Source organism: Botryllus schlosseri, chromosome 12 (assembly GCF_051294905.1).
Source record: "Botryllus schlosseri isolate E-star chromosome 12, Bs_hap1, whole genome shotgun sequence".
NCBI classification, from domain to species: domain Eukaryota; kingdom Metazoa; phylum Chordata; class Ascidiacea; order Stolidobranchia; family Styelidae; genus Botryllus; species Botryllus schlosseri.
In genome coordinates, this window is record NC_137247.1 from 17,082,690 (window position 1) to 17,107,293 (window position 24,604).

Consider the following 24,604-nt stretch of genomic DNA (forward strand, 5'->3'; position numbering starts at 1 on the left):
TTTCCTTTGTGAGTAGGCCCATTTAGTGACTCTCTGTTGCGAGTTTGACCCGCAATCACAAAACATCAAGAACGAAATACACTACCTGTGGGTAGTCAGCGAATGATGCTTATTCAACCAATCAATGGAATTGATATAAAGAATACGTCGTTGTGTAATGTAAAAAATGGCAGGCGTGCTGAATCCATCTTCACTTGATATGTTTATTGTATCATAAAAACCAAATTTGTGCGGCTACCGTATAACTTGTTTATGGGGTGATATCGGCAGCATTTATAGAAACCAGGTTTACACTATTCTCAATATATATGTAGCAATAGTCAGACGCTGAATACATTGTCCGGTCTAGCCTAGACCATTGAGGCGTAAGCTTATATTCCCTTGCAAGTCCTCGTCAAAATTGTTGGCAAAGCCACGAAAGATATTGATTTTATGCGATTAATATAGCGCTTGATTGCTCCAGTTGATACATTTGATGACGTTTTAAAAGTCAGCATTGTGGCATAATGTGGCGTGAGTCGTCGCTAGCCTAGTTATCTTGTATATCACTTCACTGAGACATCGCTCACTCGGATGAGATGGCGAGGAGGAGCATAGATAAACATATAACACTTAGGTAGGAATTCTGGAGTCGACCTTGGTCGGACTCGAACCCGCAACGCATTGATGTTGCAGCTGTGGACTATACCACTACGCTATCTCGCCAAACACATTCCTTGTATATGTGGATAAATGGGCGAACAATGCATCGATTCTGCAATCTGACCCGATAAGTATTTAATTTTGCTACGTCCGACCCACGGACTGAAGAAGTTGCCCGCCCCTGTACTACCGTAAAGTTTTAAAAACTGGAATGTTTTTCGCAGACTATTGCTAGCAGGCAATTATTCGTCATAATAACTACTATTGCTGTAGGGTACGGAGTAAGTATGGCGATGATGGCTTGGTTTTACCAGCGCGAGAGAAATATTCTTGTTAACTCGCTGCAAAATTCCTAGGATAAACCTGGCATTTTCAGGAAAACAAAAAATTAGATTAGAATTAGAATTAGAGCAAAGAAACATATAACAAATTAGATTAAAATAAGAATACTGGCATTTCGCTTTAATTTAATGAAATTAGACAACTAGAATTATCTAGTTGTCCAAGCCTGCATGGTACTGTTACCATGGATTACTGGAGGAGTTAGGAAACCGATTTACAACTCAAGTAAATGGCCAATGCCTATAGGTAGCCCAAAAAGGATCATAAAGTGTGGCATTCTCCGAAATGGCAACGTCTTAGGTGCATTACCAATTGCACACTCAGTTAGTCTTCGTGAATAACACAGAAACATTGAGAATAATACAGGAACATTGAATTGTTGCAATCTCGCGTGCACGATTGGATCATATGCATCAGCTTTGAAAAATTGTGTTCTCTTAGTGGTCAGACAACAAGGATGCACATTGCACGTGTAACCCTGATACACATGTGTCACAGCCATATATGTTTACGTCGGATAGCAGACATTCAAAAAAGCTAAAATATCTAAATAATTTCCATGAAAACTTTGACATAGTCAGAGATGGGCAAGGAGAAAATTTCCCATGACATCTGAAGATGATGGGGGTTAGATACCAGAGTTGATTGGAGCTTACATATGTTAGCTGGCTATTGATCGAGTATCAAACTAGACAACCTACAGAATTATAGGTTATTAGTGTACATTTGGACCCTACAGCTCGCACTTTATTTGTCCTGTTGAAGTAATATCGGTTTAAATCAACCAAATAAAGCAGTGCAAATGTTTATCTGAAGTCTATTGATTTACGTTCGACTGCTTGTGGTTTTTGAAACGTTTTATACAATTAACACAAAATATTATAAGCAGTGCTATTATGTGGGTTATGGGACAATGTGTTGGGTGCCTATCCCAAAAACTTGACGTGATAGAGAAATACGGAAGTCGTTTTTTAATTCACCGCCCAAAAGTTAGACAACATCAATTGTCTGATCAAAGTCAACAGAAATTGTGTTGTCCAGTGTAATCGGTGTCAGGTTGGACAATAGGGATATAGTTTCATCAATGATTATTGAACAATGAACGTGCACAGGGCGAAATGTCTAAGTCACCAAGAAGCTACCCCTTCAATGCTTACCAACTCTATACATCCAGTCCTTTCTTCGATAATCATGTGCCAGGTGGACATTATTTTCATATTATATTAGATATTAAAGCCACTCATGATTTCTAACCGTTCATAAGGTAGTGACGGCTGTGATCCAAACGTGTCAGCAACCATATTCAATTGTTATCATAAGTGGCATAATAATCCGAGTGAATACAGGAACTTTGCACACCAATCGGAGCGAGCAGCGAGAATAATTATTGCACAAGCAGTCCGATTTGTAGTGGCTGAATTTGCTCTCCAACACCCTTCTCAATTCTGTTTTTAATCTTGCTGTTTGATGGCACAATAAGTAAATACTGCACGTTTCGTGAATCTCGTTTGTTATGAAAGGCCAACCTAAAGCGTTTTGATGGTTAATTCATGTGTGAAAATATGAATTCATGTCGATGCCGAAACTGCAAAAATCAAATCTGAAAATACCCAAAATAAGCTATATTTGTTATGTTTGTAACACATGCCCAAAATGACAATGCCTGGCTAACGCCGCATTGCGACTAAATTGAAGTAAGTATAGAAATACGTCACTTATTTAGCGGTTGATAACACTGGTCAACACATATTTTTAGGCAGACAAAGTAAGAGTGGTTTTGTGGGTTATGAAGGGCACTGATTCCGAATATGACCTTAGTTTTTTCAAATTGGCTCTAGTGGAGATATCCCATGGGGCTGTTTTGACCAAAATCTCCCATTTTCGCGGTAATGACTAGATGTAAAATCGGCTTAGTGGTACTATAAAGTTCAGAAATTCAATCTACTGGTTATTTTAAACACACAGAAGACTATATTAAATCAAAATACAGCAACAGCACTATATTTTGGGGTATTAGATTTATCATAGTTACAGACATTCACGGATATCATGTACATAAATAAACTCCAGTCATGTATAGAAGTATTTACCTAGATACTCAAATAACGTGGCATTAATTCAATCAGTTTTAAGTCAACCACCTATTGTAAATTTGAAATAATCAGTTGGAATACAATATTATTGATATATTTTAAATCGAAATTGTTTTTTTTTGTACGATTTTCGCCTGTAAGCTATTTAGTGCAGTTTCCCGAAAGGTTCCGGCAACGGTCTGACATAATATGATCAATGGTTCATCTCATCTGCCCTGGTATCTTTCTATTTTTGTTCTGATGTCTTGTTAGAACCTCTCCCATTGCTAATCAACATGATGATCGGGAAATATATCAAGATGACTGAACAGGAAGTGAACTTTTATGCTCATGTTCGTTCCAAGTTTTCGATATGCAGATACGAAATTTCAGACCAACTGTTTGTAGTTGGGTGCTTTGTGATCAGCTAAAAAGTTTTATTTACTACATCTTAGGAGAAATTACATGCTGTGAACTCCTCCTAATGTGAAATTGGAATCTTCGAATATACCAGATACCAGATTTAAGCTTCTCGTTTGCTAGGGTTACTAGGTATATCCACTTCGTTGACTCAGTGGTAAATTGTCCATTTACCAGTCAAAAGAAATGAGACACATATAAGTATTGTAGTTAAGCCTTTCAAGGACAAATTTTATAGTTTTATACTCCTCTTTAATCTTGGTATAATGACAAATTGATACAGGAGAAGACGAATTTCCGTTTTGGAAAAGTAGAATTTTTAGGCTTGACAAACTGCTTTTTTGACAAACACATATTTCGCATCGCGCCATGTTAATATTGATAGAATGGCTGAGAATGACATGAGGGTTCTTCATAGTCAGTTAGCCATTTATGCGCAGTATAAAATTAGAAAAAACTACGATTTTCTTTCCACCAAGTGAAATATTTAAGGGTAAATACAGTAATTTTGGGCTTTTTTAGGGGTATAAATATTTTCTGACAGAGAGCCAATCAGACAAAACTAATGTGATATTCGTAATCAGCAACCTCACAAACCCCAGAAACGGCTCTCAGATGGTCTGCCTAAATTTTTTTTTCATTTTGTTGACCGGTGTAATCATATTCAATCACTATATTAAATGCGCGCTAATCATTTTCATGCGAAATAGGTTTTAGCTAATATGAATGTATAGTAGTAGACACTACAGTTTGCAGATTATATACCGTAATGTCAAGTGCTTGTATTAATACTATTGATATTTTCAGATATTTTTAATTGCGGTAAGATTCCGAATGCTTAAACCGTTTCCGGTATCAAAATTAGACCTTGAAAATTCTAGGTTCTGTCAAATAGATAGTAGTGGTCGGATATAGAAGTATCACTCTTTTAGGGTGCTCTAACTATATTCTGTGCTCTTACAATTATCACCGATATCAACGTAAATGTTCCAACACGGCAGATAACTAGAAAAACTAGTTGTCGTTTATCATTCGAATACTACAATCCGAGCAGATATCAAATAGTTTCAATGGCAGAAAGAGGTCACGACCCACGTGGTCAGGATATCAACCCATCATATGAGCCGATTATCGCAAGTGAGTGCCTAGTTTTCAGAGGTGATCAGTAACGAAGTACTTCTACTTTTTCGAAGTACTCAAGTAGTTTTCCTCTACTTCTGGTACTTACTCAAGTAGATCAGATTTTCCTACTTCTACTTATACTTCATAATATTTTGTGAACCACTTACTTACTTTTCGCTATTTTCAGTTTGTCAAGTAGAAGTCGTTTAATCCACCAATACGAAAGATAGCCTGAGGAATTTCGGGGCTGTTTTTATTGAGTACCAACATTTAATTTTCATAAAAGTCAAGTACAACCCAGAACATTCGTTGCGCTTCGCGCATAGTAGTAATGGAGTGACAAATATGTTTTTATGAAAGTATCAGTGAATATAATTTAGGTATCGGATTGCTTGGTTTCTCTCGCACCGCATTGTCGCCCATATCAAATATTTCATCACACTAAATATGGCCCACCATAACGTTTGAAACTACCGTTTCGCAATCTAGCAATTTCCTATCATATCGTAATCCAGCTTCTTTGAACGTTACACCTGTTTTAGCAGATCACCTTTGAGGTTTTATGGACAAAAGACATGAAATAGATTTTCTGCTTTTTAGAAGTGGTATTTGCATTTCACTTTCAATTGCGAGTATCATACGTTGAGTTCTAATTGTTTTCAGTTCTTTTATCTGCAGAACATACATGTTGAAGCTTAAAAGCAAGTTTAGTAATGCCTCTATTTTCCGAAAATAAAGCTACCATGTCCGCATTCTAGTCGAAATGCAAGCAATTTCTTCCAAATGACTACTAGCCAGTCTTCAGGATTACCGGGCCACGACCTAACTTCGACTTCGCCCTCCGCCACATGTCACTTCATTTTGTCGCTTGCGTATTATATTCTCTGCATTACTTTTCATTCAGTGTGCATGTATGCCTCTTATTTACTTCGCCTAGGCTAAGGTGGGTGTCTGATCTTACAGGCTACTCCAAGTTGTTTCGACACCTTCCTATATTTTCATTATATCGCAGTCTTGTGATGTTTTGAAACGATGAAAATATTAATAAACCTGATTGATTGATTGATTGATAACTTTTACGATCCACAATATTTGTTATTAACGTATACTAATCGCGAAAAGTGATGAAACCGTATCCGATACAACTTCTACTTATTCCTCTTCGCCTAAACTTGGGGCCATATAATATGGGGTAGAGCGCCATGCCATGAGATTCTCTAAAACGGGGTCTTCTAGTAAACAAAGGGTTAGTAGCGCATTTTCATATCAATACTATAATTTGCATCACATGATTCGAAGCAATGCTTATTCTGTCGAAAATTGATACCTCCTGGGATGCATCAATACGAATCAAGCTCTCTGCACCATTCGCATAGCTCAATTCGCAGCTTTTGATAGTCCATGTGAACGAATTAAGACTGTTTACAAAACTACTTACTTACTTGAATAGATTTAAAGTCAGTCAATTCTAATACTACTTCAAGTAGTTTAGGTGGTTTATTGAAGAAGTACTTATACTCGTACTTGAGTAGATTTTTCGTCACTACTTCTACTTCTACTTGAGTAGCTTTCTGGACTACTTTTACCACTTCTGGTTGGTACCGAATAGTCTGAGTAGAAAGTCAGTACAAGTGCTACCCGTTGTCAAATAACACACTCTAATTTGCAATCGCGTGAGTCAGACATAGTCCATAGAGCTGCATTGCCTACGACTGCTGTCTGCGCGTTCTCTACATTGTATACATGCCCGTAAACTGTAGCATAGTTTTATTAAAAATGCATACGATTTGATGTGAGAGGCTTGGGTCGCGAGATTCCACTAAAACTCGGATATGGGTCGCTTTTAAAATGGTTTGAGAACCACTGCTTCATTATAATCGAATAAATGCTTGCGTTTTGGCTTATAATTAGTATTTTACTATAGCGCGGCCCACCAATCAATTGAGAGGGTGAATGCGGTCCGCGAGCTGAAAAGTTTGCGCACCCCTGCTAGTATTTAAGCTTTTACAACACCAAGCCATTCCAGTCAGACTCACGTGCCATACCGATACTCATCACATGAAAAAATCACATAACAGGCGGTCACAATGCTCAAAATAACAACTAAAAATCAGTTCATACCGACCACGCAATGGACAATGAGCGTTATACCCCATATATGTTTCAACTTCATGCCTGAATTAGACCGTGACCAGAAAGTCCCGGTCCGAGTATCAGCTCTGTTTGCTATATCGATTAGGACCGTATTTCCACGCTATCAGACTGTATATTGCGCAATGCCAACTATAGACTTCTAAACCAGCTCTGCGATAGCAGCACTCGGCCGGTCGCCGAGTTATTTATCGCATATATAAGTATACCACTATCTGGGTAAGTTCACATGCCGTTACTATATCATGCCGTTAATTCCACCGTGGATGATCTTAAACTCTGTTGCCAACTTAGTACACTAGGAACCGTGGGCCAAGCATAAACATGACTCTGTATACCTATACACTGAGCACGTTAGGAAATATTTTTATGTTTCGTAAACAGCACTGTCGGTTATCTCCTATTTCTGTCTTGTGCGCTAAGACAATGCATGTGATAAAGGTCAATATTAATGATTTCATGATGCTGGTGCGCGAATTTTTCTTTTCTCACGCACTCTTACTCCTCTTACTTTCTTCCATGCATATTCGGAGCACTATTGCGAAGGTATGAGCGCGGCTCTTTCTGTACGTGGACGTTTTAAGACTTTTCTCCAAGTGGCATCAGTGATAAGCAGCACACTGAAATCTCTGCGGCGACATGGCGTAGTGGTATAATCCAAGGCCGCAACACCAATAGGTTGCGGATTCGATTCCGACCTAGGATGCCTCCAGAATTCCTACCTCTGTGTTGAAGGTTTATCTATATAGACTTCTCCTCGCCATGCCATCCGCATAAGCGGTGTCTTACCAAATGCCTAGAAGTGGGCCATGCTACAAGTCGGCAGATACGGAACGAAATGAACAATATTTATTTGGTGTAAATTACCATTGTAGTCTACAAAGACCATGAATGCCACAAGCAAACGAACATAGAAACCTCAGACACACAAAAACTTGTTATAGCCGAAACCCAAACAAGCTATCAATATGTGTGATGGTGGTGAAAGAGCCACTAACTTGCCCATGATATATTACGATAGATGTATTAAAATCATTATTTATCCGAAGATGTCTATTTCCGCATTACCCGCTTTATACAATGGCCTTTCTCTTCCCCTCATATTTAAATAATATAGTTTTTGTTCCTATCGCATTATTTCCTCTTAAGCTTTGAGTAAAATTTCTAACGTAACTTTTTTACAATAGCTGTGTTGTCATTTCATTAATCTTTCAAAGTTGATTGGAATGTCTGTCGTTGTATATATGAACCACGTCAACAAATACGCACTTCCCTGTTTCCAGAAAGTGCGATATTGGCCGAAGGGGATCAAGTGTCGCTGAACTTCGAACAAAGTACCGTGAACATTGTTTCTGGTGACCAAAACATCAATACCTATAACATTGGTAAGTTATATAATATTGCAAAACTCTTCAGAAAGACTCGACTCAAGCAGACACCGGGGAAAAACGCAGTCAACATATATAATATATATACTCAGTGGTGGCTTTTGGGGGGGGCGAGGTGGGTGGTAGCCCGGGGCCCCCGCTTTTGAAAGGCCCCCTTCTTGGTTTACTTACTTTTTTCAAACTTTATCGTTTGACGAATAACTGCGACAATCAGTGTACCAATCAAGAAGATGATACCGTACAGCGATGAGTTAATCATCAAATCTCTGCATTCGTTAGAAAAGTCCCATACTTGGTTTTACTGCAAATGACAGATGTTACTACCAGGAAATGTTAATTCCTGCAGTTTTTAGGCGATTTTGCTTGTGATCACACTTGTGATGTAATATGTTGCAAAAAGTAATAGACGGTGGAGTGATGTTCCATGTCAAATTCCTATGGTAAACTCCAATAGAGGGACCTAGGGCATACGTCATAGCCTATGATAAGGTGTTTATCCTCGGTAATAAGTCAAACTATTTAATTTTTAGACACTGAATGAGGAACCTAGGACATGAGTCCTATGCCGTAGCCTATATTTTAGGGTGGTCCATAATTTGGAAAATCTCAAAAATGATGCGTATCTATGTCTCATTATTTAGATTATTGATAAAAACGTCAATGAGCCTGCAATAAGCAGGAATGTCGGTAAGATTTGTTTAAATGCGTTCGAAAGTAGCCACTGTAGAGTGGGCGTGCCAGCTTTCATAGAACGGCGAGAAGACTATGAAATCACGAATTTACGGCTATTGATTGGTTAATCAGGTATCCTTGAACGATCACGATCGCAGCAGCTTGCTGATTATGTGCTTCTAATAATTCAAGAAGTTTGCTAACGGCAATGATTCTGTATGCGAATGTTGTCGGTTGGTGATTTAACAATAAAATGTGACACCTGGTCATTGAATATTTAGTTTTAAAAGTAGGTCACGATATGTTTAGACGTTAGAGCAACAATATAACCCATTGCAGACATGGATGGTAGTGGTGGAACAGCGAATGATTAAGAACTTGTAGAACTAAGTATAAATCCGAGAAATCTCTTCTCTGATATGCCTGCGATTATGCCGAGTACTCCTGCTTTTCTGGGCGCAGGTAAAGTATTAGTCATCGTCAAACTGGTGCAGCACGACATGTGATATGGATGCTGGACACAATCCTATGTTCAGAAGATGATAGGAGGACCGACCAGAAACCTTACATTAGAACTCTTCTGAAGTGTAACTACCGCATCACCTAGATGCATTTTTATCCAAGACTGGTTTGATTCAAGCATTAGTCGTGATGCAGCCAGTTATGATCTTTGATTCATGTAGGACATGCTAAGCTATACAAACCAGCTGTGGTTTTGCTGATCCTACCAGCATAGTCTGTACTTACCTAATACCTTGAGATCTCTTTCTGCGGTGCGTGAGGACCTTCACAGCACTTACGGCTAGATTCAAGATATAAGAATTAAAGACCTGGATATTTGCTGGCTTTGTCACTAATCGGATTCTTTCTGTTTGACCAATTTGGTTCTACGATCGACCACATCCATGAGAAAGTATGACAACGCCTGTAATATTACAAGAGAATTTCCCATTCGTAGTTAGCGCTTATAATAAATTAAATTTCGATTGTAGTTTCCGCCAAATATCGCTTGCGCTATTATACGTGCTTTTCAACAATCTATATTATTACGCCAAAGAGGGTACCCGCTACACTGATGTATATATGGAACCGAGATGCATAAATAATTTACATTTAGTAATACCAGAGCCCCACCACCCATAGATTTTCCAAATTTCTATTTTTCGACTATTCAATGTCCTTGAGAAATAGTTTATTTCCGTATTGTTGTCATTTACCATTGAACGCTCGTGACAGATATCAATATTATGCATCCACCTGAAAGTCCAGAAAAGAAGTTAAATGAAGAGAGACTGACAATCGCAGCGCGTAAGTTAAATAAATATCTTATTAATCAATTTCGTCGAAGACTGTCATCAATATGAACCGTAACATCTTCTCCTGCGAATATGTGTAGATCACGTTGGTCAGTTCACATATTGTGCCTTCGTAAATTAGATAGTTTGATTCAAGACGTAATTGATCCAGATATGTGAATAGTATATTATTTTTATATTACTTATACCAGTGGTTCTTAACAGGGGGTCAGCGAAGCATATTCAGGGGGTCCGCGAGACCTGCAAATTTGCAAAATGTTTGATAGCCTATTTTTTCAATTAGGTAAATGACGGGACAGATTCGCTTCATAACTGGTAAAACTTCACGACTCAGATTACAAAAACTGCCGTCGGGAATGAAATATCTTGCTGGGCAAACTGATTTTAATTGTTAAATTGACAGCAGCCTATTGATAAAAAACATACATTGCTATTTGAAAATGTTTTGTCGGGGTCTGTGAAAAAATAACAAGTTAGAGTAGTAAGGTCAATCAGGGTAACTTCGAAATGTTTACAAGTTTTCAGTTCCAGCAAACTAGTGAGCAGTTGCTAGAAATGGAATTTTTTCGTCCATTTTCTTCTCGAATATACATAATCACCATTCAAGAATAAATTCAAGATGACCTGCTAGATGGAAATGGCTAAGCTGCAAGTTCATTCAAAAATCTGTTTCTCAATTTTGATGCCTTAAGGGGGGAGTTCTCAACTTACCATGTATAACGGGCCGTATTTTAACATCAAAAAATGTTGCGGGCCGCAGAATGTTAATATGATGTAATCGTAGGCTAATATTAAATTCACCGTTTTAACCAGTCATATACGGAAACGTAATACGTGTTTAATTGTTTATGCATTCTAGAGCATTTGTGGACAGCGTTCGCAAGTTTGCAGTTGCTGGTATTTGTGTGTATACGTTATCTTCCAGTGGCTTAAAACATGCTTACGATTGGTAGCAACAAGTATAGGTATATATGTACCATCCAACCCTTCAATCACGGAACTCTTTATTTCAATGCGTGAGCGAGCAAGTATCCAATTACGGTGACTGTTTTCGTCACAAAGGTCATTGTCACTTCGAGCTCTCCACTTGTCAGTGGCGGCTCGTCCTATAGGGCAACTGGGGCATTGCCCCATCTAAAATTCTGTTCAATAACAATTTAACCATTTATAGACGCACAGCAATCAATATATACCGAGATCACAGCGAAACCCGCGTTCTTCTTGTGCTTTCGCTTGCAAACGCCCATACATAGCGAAGTCTCTGCGAAAATCGAATTCTCTTCTGTGTTTTCGCTTTGTGAATGCCTAGCCGGGGCTTGCCCCGGTAGCGCTCATAACAAGCTTACACTATCTATTCTCTCAAAGCCGCGCACAATAAAGAAACAGTGATTTACTCTCTCCTATTCGTAAAATGGCCGAGCAACCGGGGCAAATATGCCTACTCGCCCCTAAGGTGTGATGTAACAATCGTATCTATATCTGAACTCGGTTACCGTAATATGCGTTGAGTCGACCTTTGCTGGTATAGGTCGATTTTGACGGTGTTTCGCACCATGATAATTCTTGAAACTTGGTATGATATGTCGTGAAGGTAGTATTTAACACTGCTCCAAGTTTCAGGCTTGCTACTTAAAGATAATGGTAGTAATTCCGTTTCCGAAGTTCAGTGTGTGCTGATCTATCATGTACATAGTACAGCAAACAGATTTTACTCAAAAGCCGGTATTGGTCTCCATTGATTTTGACGATGTTCTATACCGAGATCGGTCATGACATTTGGCACGGTAAGTGTTAGTATCGACCGCTGTAACAAGTTTTAAGTTTGTCACTGAACTATGTGGGTGGTAATTTCGTTTCCAAAGTCGAGTAAGAGCTGACTCTTCATTTATCGCCAACAAATTTACGCAAAAGCCGTTATTGGTCTCTATTGATTTTAACGATGTTCCATACCTAGATCTGTCATGAGCTTTCACACGGTATGTCTTGATTTTAGTATCGAACGCCGTGCCAAGCCTTAAAGTTGACACTCAATGATTGAGGCAGCTATTTCGTTTTCGAGGTCGAGTATGGTAGAGATGCGCGCTGATCTGATACTTAGCCTACCTACGTCATTGCGGATCTCACGCAAAAGCCGGTGTCGGTCTGTGCTAATCTATAGTCTGCGTTCCATAACGAGATCGGTGATGATATTTCCAATGGTATATCTCGATGATCGCATGAAACAGCTAACCAAGATTCTCGGTTTGCATTCAAATATTCACATAATTTTATGTTCGCCAATGTCCATTTCACTGTGAAATTGTGACCTTCAAACCATTTGCTTACAATCCCCTGTCAATTGCGATAGCTATTTCATTTTCGATGTCGGCTAACAGCTGATCATTCGATCAGCCTATTCCTCGATCTATTTTACTCAAAGTTCGGTGTTCGTCTGTTTGCATTGATTTTGACAGTGTACCATACCGGAATGGGTTATGAGATTGCGTATGCTACTTCTCGATGATTTCTTGTAACAGTATACTAAGTTACGGCTTTTATTCATGTATTTATTAATTAATATATTTTCCAACGGCGATTTCGCAGCAGACTTATAGACAGTAAGCCGTATGTGTTGTGTCACAGTCTCCAGTTGCAAGGCCAAAATGTCCTACGTTGTTCCGAGACCGAAGTTCCGAGGCTGCTGTCCTTAGTTCTTCAAAGACCATTCAAATTGATGTTCTGGATTCAATATGACAGGCCCAATCTATGAGATAACAATTGCGTATGTGTCCGAACTCGTTGACCTTTCCAGTTAGGCTTACGCAATCTCTCGAGTTCTAGTCATTGGAATTAGTCAGGTCAAGTCAAGTGCGAACATGAATCGTATTGAATCTTTATTCCGTACGTAGTTTACGCAGTTGCCTTTAGAGCGAAAATGAGAGGTCCAGAAGTTGTCCAATCGTACGCCGGGTGCCTCCGCTTTGGTTGCCTATTATAAACTGGTCGTAACCAGAGATGGCCACAGTCCTGTTCAGGAGCCGGAGCAGGATTTCAATGTTTTTTTTACCTGGCCGGACTGGATCCGGATTTCGAATTTGGGGTGACGGTCGGATTTTAGGGTCTATCGATTTGCGTAATCTATAACTCTACCATGAAATCAAAACGCATGCTACTAAGGATGACCTGATACTTGATTCGTGGCATAGGGACGATTCTTAGTTCACGTACATTTTGTAAAATAATCCTTTGATTAAAAATAAATGAATAAAACATTTGTTACCACACTTCAAGTCACGGCTCACCGGCAAACCTCTCGCGGCACCTACGTTAAAATCACTGTTGTCGGGAAATTCATGTGACCATCATAAAGTTACTTTTTTACGTTGGAAAACGCCATTGTGACGTCATGTTGATAAAAGTCGCTCGCAGCCCTTGCCCCACCACCCGATATTGTCACGAGCCGCCACTGCCACTTGTCATGCTAAAGACAGTAATATGAGAAGAAATCTGGGGTTAACCAATCAAACCATTTGCACAGCCTGCTAAAGTTCTCTCAAAAATCAAAATCCATCTCCTCAAGCTGACTTCTTGCTTTAGCAATATTCCAAGCAATCTTGAACTATGCCTCTGTAACGTTGTCGACGATATTAGCAATGTCCCGCATTATGAATTACCGGGCTTGACAGTTAGCTAACAACGATTTTTTCCTAAGAAGAGATGGATATGTATTTTTGAACTCCGAATGAAACTGTCAATGATGATGTTCTAAACTTCCTCGCGTCGTTACAACAACTGTTCTTCGACAAATAAGACACAACGGTGTTCCATTTAGCTCTGCGAAAGTCAATTTATTGCTCCATACGTTTTGGTGGTTTAATTTCCCCCTCCTTGTCGCTTTGTTCACGTCAGTGGCGGTGAGTGTAACGCTTTATAAAAGTGTGCTACCCCGCGTTATTCTCTTAAACTATAGATTCCATAGACGAATACCTATTTTAAAATCGGTACGAATTTCAACTCGAGCATATAAAGAAACCAGAATGAGCTATTAGTAAGGCGATTTTATACCTCAAAATGGAAGATTTCTTGATGGAACTGCCTGGCCTTATGAAGTAGTTTAGCCCGAAAATCTTTTTTGACTTATGTTTATATGAAAAAAAAAACTTTATTTTAACGAAATCTGGCCCTATGAAGAATTCCAGTAGTTACATCGCGTATTATAGTAGCAATAATTAAAATTTGTTGTAGTACAAGGAAAGATACTGTCCTACATTCTCGGGTAGAACGTGTCTGTCTTTACTATTTAGCGTGCCAAGAATGGAGAAAGAACGTTCAACAGCAGCAGTTGTCGGCTGACAGCACTGAAGTTGTTCGTACACTGCTGGTGACACACCGTGTTGCTTCATTATGACAATGTTGTCTACATCACAATTTATCATCATGCGCTTCTTGATATAAGAACCATGCAATGCCCAAGCAGTCTTGCTTCAGTTAGAATATTGCGGTACGTTGACCATAACACCATGTCAATCTATTTATTTCATTTGACCGTTTATGATTCACGATGAGCAGACAATGGGTCTTCTACAATGGTAGGCCTATAAATTAGGCTAAAAGCTGTTATAGATCAAATGATAAGTTCACCGACAGTGCAAAAGCAGCGATACAAACGAAATGCAGAGGTCAAAAATGTTTGACTTTGTGAACAATTTTGACAAATTTAGACCTAACGCTACAATTTTGACAAAATCTCGTCTTATTTTGATATGTCGAAAAATCGCCCCAGTTATTAGGGATTTGTTAGCAAAGCTACAGAAGATATTGGTTTTATGAGATTAACATATCACTTGATTGACCCAGTTGATACATTTGGCGACATTTAAAACGTATAGGATATCACTCCAATGAAATGTATGGTTGAAATTAACAATATGACGTCACGTAACGTCATGAGGTTCACGGTCGCGTTCACACAGAACTTTTCAAAAAGGGTCACGTTCACACGAACCCGAACCTTTGTGAGGTTCACACTATCCCTGTGAGTTATCAAAAAACAAAACAGAGACGGCGCGATGAGAGAACTAAGTATAGGTAAATGAATATGTAACAATACCGACAATACCATAATAGTAGTATTTGCTTTCATAATCGAAGATGTTGCGGGCCGCAAAAGAAGCGTCGGCGGGCCGCGTGTTGGGAGCCCCTGTCTTAAGGTGTCGTCAGAAGCGTTACGAGAAAATATTACATCGCCATCACCTATCTTTGTGGAAATTGATTTTCAACACTCGTGTTTTCAGCGCGGGTTTTCAAGATACCACCACTTATTTCAATAAATGCACCTGCAAAAGTCACTTTGAAATAATAAAACTCGATGCAATTTCTACATAATGTATGATATTATTTATAAGATAAGTCATTTTGTTGCTGTTTATGACTATCCTATAGTTGAATTTTGCACAAGTCAGATCACGGTTGCACGATAATTGAGCTAAATTTGACCGAAAACATCGGGCGGTCCACTGGGTCTCTGACGGTCAAAAGTGGTCCGCGAAGACAAAAACGTTGAGAACCACTGACTTATACTATATACTTGAAGCTAAACGTGGTTACAGAATCCAATGATACTACTTAATCAGAGTTGTTTTTGTGGAAAACAGCAGGTATGTTAAGGAATTGATCAAGTACTTTGCAAAATTAGACAGAGACTAGATGAACTACTTTCTACTTGTATGCAAAAATATTTTCAAATACAAAATCCCTAAGACGTGTCCACGGATGTATGGGCCTCGGATATAATTGGTTGAAGTTTCTCTCGTTTCAGTAATGGTGAAGGGTAGTAATTAGCTAATTAAGTTGTACTAGCTTGAATTTTGTCTTTCATAGTATCAATAGCATCGCCTGGCATGTAAATGATGCACGATTACTACATTTCAAACTCTGTGTCATACTCCACGCAAACAACGCTGTCTACTGTACCTTCAAATTAGTGAAATCTCTATTGATATTTTATTGCTCCACGTGCCGAATCATTCGGATGCATGACGTTCACTATCATGCCGATATAACGAAGGTCAATTTTACAATGGTATTTAGGGTTAGTGCACTCCCCGCACTAGTACCGTGGTCATAACAGTGGGGACGAGAGACATAAGATCAAACTCCAGCACTCAGCAATCTCAGATTGTTTCACCTCATACCCTCTTCAGTACTCAGTCTTTGATGATACCCAAGTACAATACGCGATGCCATACCGCGAATTTTTACTCAATTACGTGTATATAAATGGAATAATTTAAAAAAAAGATAAGATCGCTTAACAAAAGTAGAGAAGTAAAAATCGAAATGTATTGAAAGTGCTGATGTAATTAGTTTGAAGAAGTAGTCTTGGTAGGATTGTGCACTCGATTTTTCTACTGTATTATAGTTGCTGCTTGGTCGCGTGTGACACCTTTGTAAAGTGAATCTTCACAGCGTGGCTGTGAGAGCCACAGACAGGTGCACGTTGTTTGGTATGCAAGGTGCATGGGTCCTATCGACCTGTTGTTGTACTTGTAACAATTTCTATCATAAAAGTCATGCAAATCCATTCAAATACTATTTTACACTCAACAAAATCGAATTGTAAAATTAAGTAATTTCACTTTGAAAATGGTTGAAATATAAAACATCGCAAATTTAGAAATTAGTGCAAACAAGCAAACGCAACGTTCGTACCACGACAAAATATAATTTATTTGATACCGACTGCCTTTGTTCGGTTGTTAGTGTGGGCTTAAATCAAAGAACTGATATCATTTTTCAGAGCAGCGATTTCTGGAAAAGACCAAGTTGCATCTGCAAAAACAGATCGCACAAAATCGCACTTTCACAGCTCAACCTACAATGATGATCATAGATATGACGGGTACAGGTGCAAAAGGTTCGACGTCCGATCATGGCGACGAAAAGTCTTTATTGGGCCGCGATATTGAAGAGATCAACATCCATCGAATTCACGATTCATCAGACGTGAAACCGATCAATCATGTTACGATTCTTGGGGAAGCGGGGGCAGGAAAATCCACTCTTTCCGGAATGTACTGCTTAGCTGTAGCTGATAGGAGTGTTAAGATACTGGACAATATACAACTGGTTCATTTCATCTCCGCCGCTACGCTTCAAACGTGCACCCCCACGACTGCGTTTAAGTTGTTATTCACGGAGCAAATGGCCAGCGACAGTATGACTATATTGAGTCCCCTTGAACAAAAAGCTGGGGAAGAATGGTTAAGAAACAACTCGCCCAAAATGTTGATAACCATTGACGGTCTTGATCAATGTTTAGAGGAATTCGCCAAAGAGAGCTACCCTATAATGGATGAAACCACTCTTGTAAATGCCAATGGCATCATCGCTAACATAATGTCGGGCAGAATATGGCATGATGCTCGCGTTCTCACTACATCGCGTTGGAACACCTACTTGAATATTAAAGCTGATCAAAAACCTGACAGACTCGTAGCTTTGAGAGGACTAGACGACAAAAACTTGCAACTCACACTATCCCAATCAACTAATAGCGATTTGATGTTGGTCAAACTTCAACAAAAATCCCCCAAATTGCTGACTTTGTGTCGAAATCCTATGTTCCTAAACTACATGACGAAAATATTTCGAAATAATCAAAATTCTCTGCCCGATAGCCTTTCTGGTCTCATGTCAGCATTCTTCCGTCAGTTTCTCAGTCCATCATCCGCAGAATATTATGATGTTATTACAAAGCTGGCTTATGACGCAATGCGCGAAAATATATTTGTTTTCGAACATAGTTATTTGAAACGTCACGAAATCGATCCGAGGGTTTTGGATGACTTCTTATCTACCGGGGCCGTTATCGAGGATGATCGCGATAACGTAACGTCATTCGATAAATCCTCCCAGTTCTCTCACCAAACGATGCAGGTCAGTGTTTATCTGATTTTTGGAAACTATATATCTAAGGAATTATCCGGTTGAAACTATTTTTCGTATTCGCCTCAATAGCATGACAAACCACGTAAAATGATTATTCCAATCACGCACATCATCACGTCGTATTGATTTGACCTGGAGAGTTTGAAAGTATCAAACTTTCAGAAGTATATCAGGAATTATTTATTCAGCAAATAATAATTATGCACGGTTTCGTTACCTGCCGAAGCATACCCCTTAGACCAGTGATTCTCAACCATTTGGGATTGAGGACCGGGAAAACATCAACATAGATCAGAGGTCTCAAACACGCGGCCCGCGAGATCATTTTGTGCGGCCCGCGACGGCATTTTGGATTTCGAAGTATTCGACAATATTTTACTACCAATTTTTGAATTCGCTTTAAAATTCGCTCTAAAACTACTCATCAAACTTCACTAATACATCACTTTCAAAAGTTACCACTCAGTGGAACATCAACTAGTACGTGACATTACTTGTTTAATATTATAAAACATGACCCGTTGATGATTGGTGACTGAAAATTGTGATTCGGACTTGGGCGCGACCCTCTGTAGAATTGCTCGTACTCATACTCGTACTCGTCACGTCAAACGTTACAATCAGAGAAGGACTTTTGTGACTCGGAATGCCGTGACTTGGTACAACTACGCACGCAACAAACCCTGGTGAGGACACAAGCAAATCTCACGGCTCAGTGAAATTGGTGTACGTCACACTTTCCATTTGGTCAAAGGCAATTTGACGGTAATTTTTGTCCGGCTTGTCCTGCATTGGCCTAAATTTTATAAAACGGGTATCAATCGAAAGCTACCGCGGTACTGATTGCGAAAATAGAAATTTATTCTGTTGGTGGACCTGGAACTCCCCAAAATAAGCCTCGAATGTTGCATTGTAAGTGAGTTTGGTATTGTGACGCAGCAATGACGTCTGGCGAGGAGCACCGCAAGCTGCAAGCGTATTGGCCATTGTTACGCAACCGATTGAGCACTCTCACTCTCGTGCGCATTTGCTCCTGAGCTGCTCAGACTATATCGTTACGTAACAATACCAAACTCACTTACAATGCAACATTTGAGGCTTATTTTGGCGAGTTCCAAGGCCAGTGGCCACGAACCGAATATAATTTATATTTTCGCAATCAGTACCGTGGTAGCTTTCCATTGATACCCGTCTTATGCTTATCAAATGTAGGCTAATGCAGGACAAGCCGGTCAAAAATTACCGTCAAATTGCCTTTGACCAAATGGAAAGTGTGACAAAGACCAATTTCACTGAGCCGTTAGATTTACTTGTGTCCACACCATATAGGACACTATGAACAAACTATCAAACTGGTAGGAGAAATAGTAAAATATCAAAAGGTCGTAGCTTGCGTTGCGTAGCTTATTTAGATATCTAAGCATGTTGGGTTGGTATGGCAACCGACATTCGCATTATGTTGGCCCTTTGGTGTATAGTTGGTTACATCTTGTGTCATATTGGGTGTTATTGTCGCCAATTTAATGTGGCGAGTATTAACTAGTCGTAGCCTACGCTTCACAGCTGTAACACCAACGGATTCTTCGGCGATTGCACATTTCTATTGTTATTGCACAGATTCATTATGCTCAAGTTGTTATTGATCTGTTCCAACAATCAACATTCGAAGGTAAAATCAAACGCTGATTCTGTTTGACTTCCGTAATGACATGCCAATATAGCCTAGTTATCAGGAGTAGACCTATGCTCGAAAAGCGGAAATAAGGCCTACTTTGAAATACATTAAATTCCCCTATTATTGGTGGTGCGGCCCGCGGCGCCATCAAAAATAGGAAATTGGCCCGCGAGCACATTTGAGTTTGAGACCTCTGACATAGATGTTGCAGACCGGCGAACTTTCAATACATCAAAATTAGCCCGAATTGCTATTTCGAGAAATGTGTTTAAACGTTTGAAACTTGATTTGACCTTTGATATTAGACGAGTGTAATGTGGTTCTATTTAAGTTTCTGCAAGGCGGGGTGCTATTAAAAATTATTTACCTGAGCTCGGTTTCTCTTGAAATAAATGCTAGCTTGCTGTTTGCTAGCGTCAATTCTGCTGCTAATTGTCGATAAATTTTACATGTTGAAAAACAAACTTTGTTTCAACTTGAGCGTTTACATATAGCTTTCACACATTACTGTTCATGAACGAGTCGTAGCCTACTTTTAAACACCTTTGAACAGCACTTGCAGCATCGTGATCTACTATAAGTTCAAGGTAGATGATGAACAATGACGTGATCACGAATAAATATACTTTTCAAATTTCAAAATCAATAGAAATTGGAGGTTTCACTTCTCTAATAAATTAACAAGCATCGATCTTGATAAAATTTGAAATAAGGATATAAAAGTCTAATTCATTTACCGGACCGGCAGGAAACTTACCCCCGACCGACGGCTGAGAGCCACTCGAGACCATACTCTGACTACTGCCTAGAGAAGTTCCAGTTTAATTGAAATCAAACTTCATAAAATGCCTAGTGAATTCGCAAATATCTGATGTAATTCTCTGATTCTCCGTACGAGTACCCAATGTGACTTATCCTATATACTCTTAGTATCGGGAGTGGGTATCCCGTTAAATTTATGGGTATGTGTTACGGTAAGGATCCGTGGATCAATCGATGCCCTGTGGAATACTGCTTTGATTAGTGCAGAAACGAATTTAATGCCAATTCTGACATTCCGCGAATTTTAATCTTTGAAGCCGAAATAAAATCACGATTGTGAAGTGAATGTCAAACGCCACGTGACGTTAGTCGGGCAGGCTGGAAAATAGATAGTAGACTACTTTTCTCCTCGAAAATGAATTAATTGACATCGTTTGTTTACAGTTTCAAATGCTTCAGTAATTCGCGACATTGTTAGTATTGCTGGGTAGACTGTTTGGTCTGTTTATAGTTTAGGACACATGTAATAGGGATTCGCAATGTGGAATAGCGTGGCATCATATCGTAGTTTATTTCATGGTTTTATTTTGCACCAATCTGTGCATATTCCACTCAAATGATTTCATCCTTTTTAGAGCATGCAGCTTGAATCCGCTTTTATAGTATGGTCAAATACTAATGAATAACAAGAAATTCGATAGACCGCCATCTCAAACCGTTGGTGAGTTGCGGCAGGAGTATCACTTGCGAACCTTTCTGTGACAAAATGGTGCAGTCCACTGGTCAATGCGACCCCGCCGATACAAATGGTAGCGACAGTATCCAGCCCAGTTATTAGACATTCGCCAGTGCCAGTCTTACATCACCATCATGTTTCGTTTCGTTGCTTTAGGTTTAGATTTAAATTGCTCATATTATATATTGAGAGAAACATAGTCCATCTACATCGGTGGTTTTCGAATCGCGGACCGCCACCCCAGTTTTAGTTCAAATCCAGCTCTATTTTTGTAAAACCGCCCTCTGCATTGTGCAAATATTAACTTTTAACTGGTGATAAACAGCAACAAAATGATTTCTTTAAAATAATATCGTATTATTTATATCGAAATTGGGAAGCTTTACTATTTCAAAGCGAATTCTGTAGCAGCATTTCTTGATATACGATGTCGTGTCTTGAAAATACGCGCCGTCGATTTGATATGAAGGTGTGCTGAAAATCCCTTTCAATTAATATCGGACCAAGTGATGGCGAATGTACTAATTACGCGCAAGGCTTCCGACAAACCTTTGAGTATATGATCGCGACATAATTGACATCAAAACAGTGTTGGGATGACTCGAGTCATGACTTGACTCGAGTCAGACTCGAGTCACCTTTTTCGTATGACTTGACTTGACTCGAGTCACTTTGCAAAAATGACTTGACTTGACTTGACTCGACGTTTCAAAAATGCGGATTGACTCGTGACTCGAAGCAAAATTTACGAGTCAATTTCAAGTCATCGAGTAATCGATGTCGATTAAATCGCTGTATCTTGTATACGTTCGAATTGTTACTGATACGCTGGTGTGACCTCTGAGAGCAATCAATCAATAAATGATTATGCGTTGTACCGCCCCTGTATTGTTATATCACAAATAAATTGATCGCAACCGCAGTTATTGGAGCTTGTAGCTTACGTTGTCGTAAATTAGTATAGTCAGGTCATATAGCCTACTAGCAATGTATCTCTGCTCTATAAACTGCTCACAGTTCTCAATGCTCACCTTAACCAACCCACTTGTATGATTTAAATCGAACGAATATCGTTTATACGTTTATAATTGTATATCATGTATAAGTTGGGGGGTGAGGTAATGCACCATAGCCTTTTTTCAATATTCTGAGGTTTCATATTTTATCCTGTGCTTTGGCGGATAATTCTAGACTGGGGCTACCGCTACTTGCATAGTTAAAGTGCCTTTATTGCGTGTATAATCAACTCTATACTCTTTTTTCGATTCGGAATAAATGGGGACGACTCCATCTGTATTTAAAACAGCATAATGCAATGACTTATGAATCATGTCTCGTACTTTGAAAATTCAACTTGACTCGACTAGTGACTTGACTCGTGACTTGACTCGAGTCACCTTCAAAAATCGAGTGACTTGACTTGACTCGAGTCACCTTTGAAAATCGATTGACTTGACTTGACTCGAGTCAAAATGTCCAATGACTCGAAATGACTCGTGACTCGAAGGCAGTGACTTGATCCCAACACTGCATCAAAATTGAGAAACACGTAACGTTCAGTCTATTCATTTCTACGTAGCAGCTCATCTTGAAGTTATTTTATAATAGCGGTTGTGTACATATCACTAGAGAAAATTGATTTTTCCAAACCATTTTTTCCAAAACCAAAGCAAAACATCACCAAACACCAAAATGTTAGTGCATGGGCAGTTTGACAATTAAAATAAGTTTAAACAGTAGAACATTTCATCGCAGACGGCCAGTTCGTTGATGTGAGTCCTGAATAGTATTTACCAGTAATGAAGCGAAACTGTCTTGTGATTTCTCTAAGTAAAAAAATAGAAATATGGTTATCAACCATTTTAGAAATTCGGAGGTTTCGCGGACTACCTGAAATAGGTTCCAGGACCCCTGGTTGAGAATCACTGATCTATATACATATAGCCAATGAATAATGTCTAGTAAAAGCAAATTTTATGTTATGTTCGAACAAGACATTGTTAACTGATGTTATAGCCAATAAGCACTATGCAGAGCTTCGCGAGACTCAAATACCTTTAGTCTTTTCCTCGTTCTGGTTTATTCTAAAGTTTTCCATGGAATGTAGAGTACATATCTCGTTGACGTAATCAAACCGGTCACAAAGCCCAATACATCGTTATGGAAAATACCGACATACTGACATACTTTTAAATAATATGTGAACATCATAACGTAGCCTATATACCCTGACGTCATCACACGTAGTGAACTCACGAAATGTTTTCTTCATCTACGCATCTGTTTATCTGCCTAATGGCGAAGTACACTTGCAGGAATTTTGCTGCGCGTTGCACGTCGTGAATTTGACCAGAGAGGAAATGCAGGAATTCGTAACAAAGCAACTGAACGATAGTAGAATGGAGCTTACCAGACAACTTCTGTATGGGTTGATTTTGAATGAAAAAGTTACCGAAACGATGAAAAAGTACCTCGCAAGTATGTATATCCATCCATCCATCCAATACATATCCAGTATACGTTTATCGAACAAAATGCCCATAAAATGTATATGTTGCCCGAGTGGTTGTTAAACTTTTTCTACCGCGACCTAAATCTGAGTTTAATTGTTATCTCGCAACCCAAGCCTCACACCTCGGAATTTTGCATTTTTAATGTAGGTTTGCTGCGTTTTATGAGCATGTATGTAATAGTGAACGTACAGGCAATCAGTTGTACGCGTCACAGTTCTATGAAACACCTGGTGCGCACGATACTTCAAATTAGGGTTCATTATTTTCCATGCGGACCGAATTTGTGCAGCGGCGCTCAGATTACTAGGACGACGCATTTGACAATCGGACATATCAATATAGAAGGCTTATGGGCTTATGGGCTTATGGGCTTATGGGCTTATGGGCTTATGGGCTCTTTCCGTCGCTCTATACTGCCAGAGTATCAGCCGCGCAAGTTAGAGCTTTCCATAGAAGGCAATCTAAGACAAATCGCCACATTTTAAAGATCAAGCCATGTTGTCGTAACCACTTTTTTGCGTGTGTCTTTTATGGGCTATGCCAGGGGTGGGCAAACTTTTGAGCTCGCGGGCCGCATTCAACATCTGTATCCATTCGCGGACCGCACTATATAAAATGGGATTATAAACCAAAACCCAATATAGGTATTTGATTATATAGTGAGGACATGTAGATAATATTTAAAACAAACCAAACATTGCTTTGATGATATCGTACACGCGTCAGAAAGATAGTGGCGATATTTCATATAGGCTGGTCGACCTCAATAACCAATTTGTCAAAACTATAGAGATGAAAGTCGGTTGTCCCGATTCTTAGAACAGGATTGAAATTTAAATCTGTGAGCAGCGTTCTGTTCATATA

General features: G+C 39.2%; 1 protein-coding gene across 2 annotated transcripts in view; it reads left to right on the forward strand.

Annotated features, from left to right (window-relative positions):
* The first annotated feature begins 10,049 nt into the window (after window positions 1-10,049).
* Window positions 10,050-24,604, forward strand: part of LOC145451758 (uncharacterized) — a 197,782-nt gene continuing 183,227 nt past the window's right edge. For both annotated transcript variants that reach the window (XM_080329994.1, XM_080329995.1), the window contains exons 1-3: window positions 10,050-10,117; window positions 16,904-18,042; window positions 23,543-23,705. In XM_080329994.1, coding sequence (XP_080186120.1) covers window positions 10,057-10,117; window positions 16,904-18,042; window positions 23,543-23,705 — 1,363 coding nt within the window. In that variant the 5' untranslated portion in view covers window positions 10,050-10,056. The remainder of the gene's footprint in view (window positions 10,118-16,903; window positions 18,043-23,542; window positions 23,706-24,604) is intronic.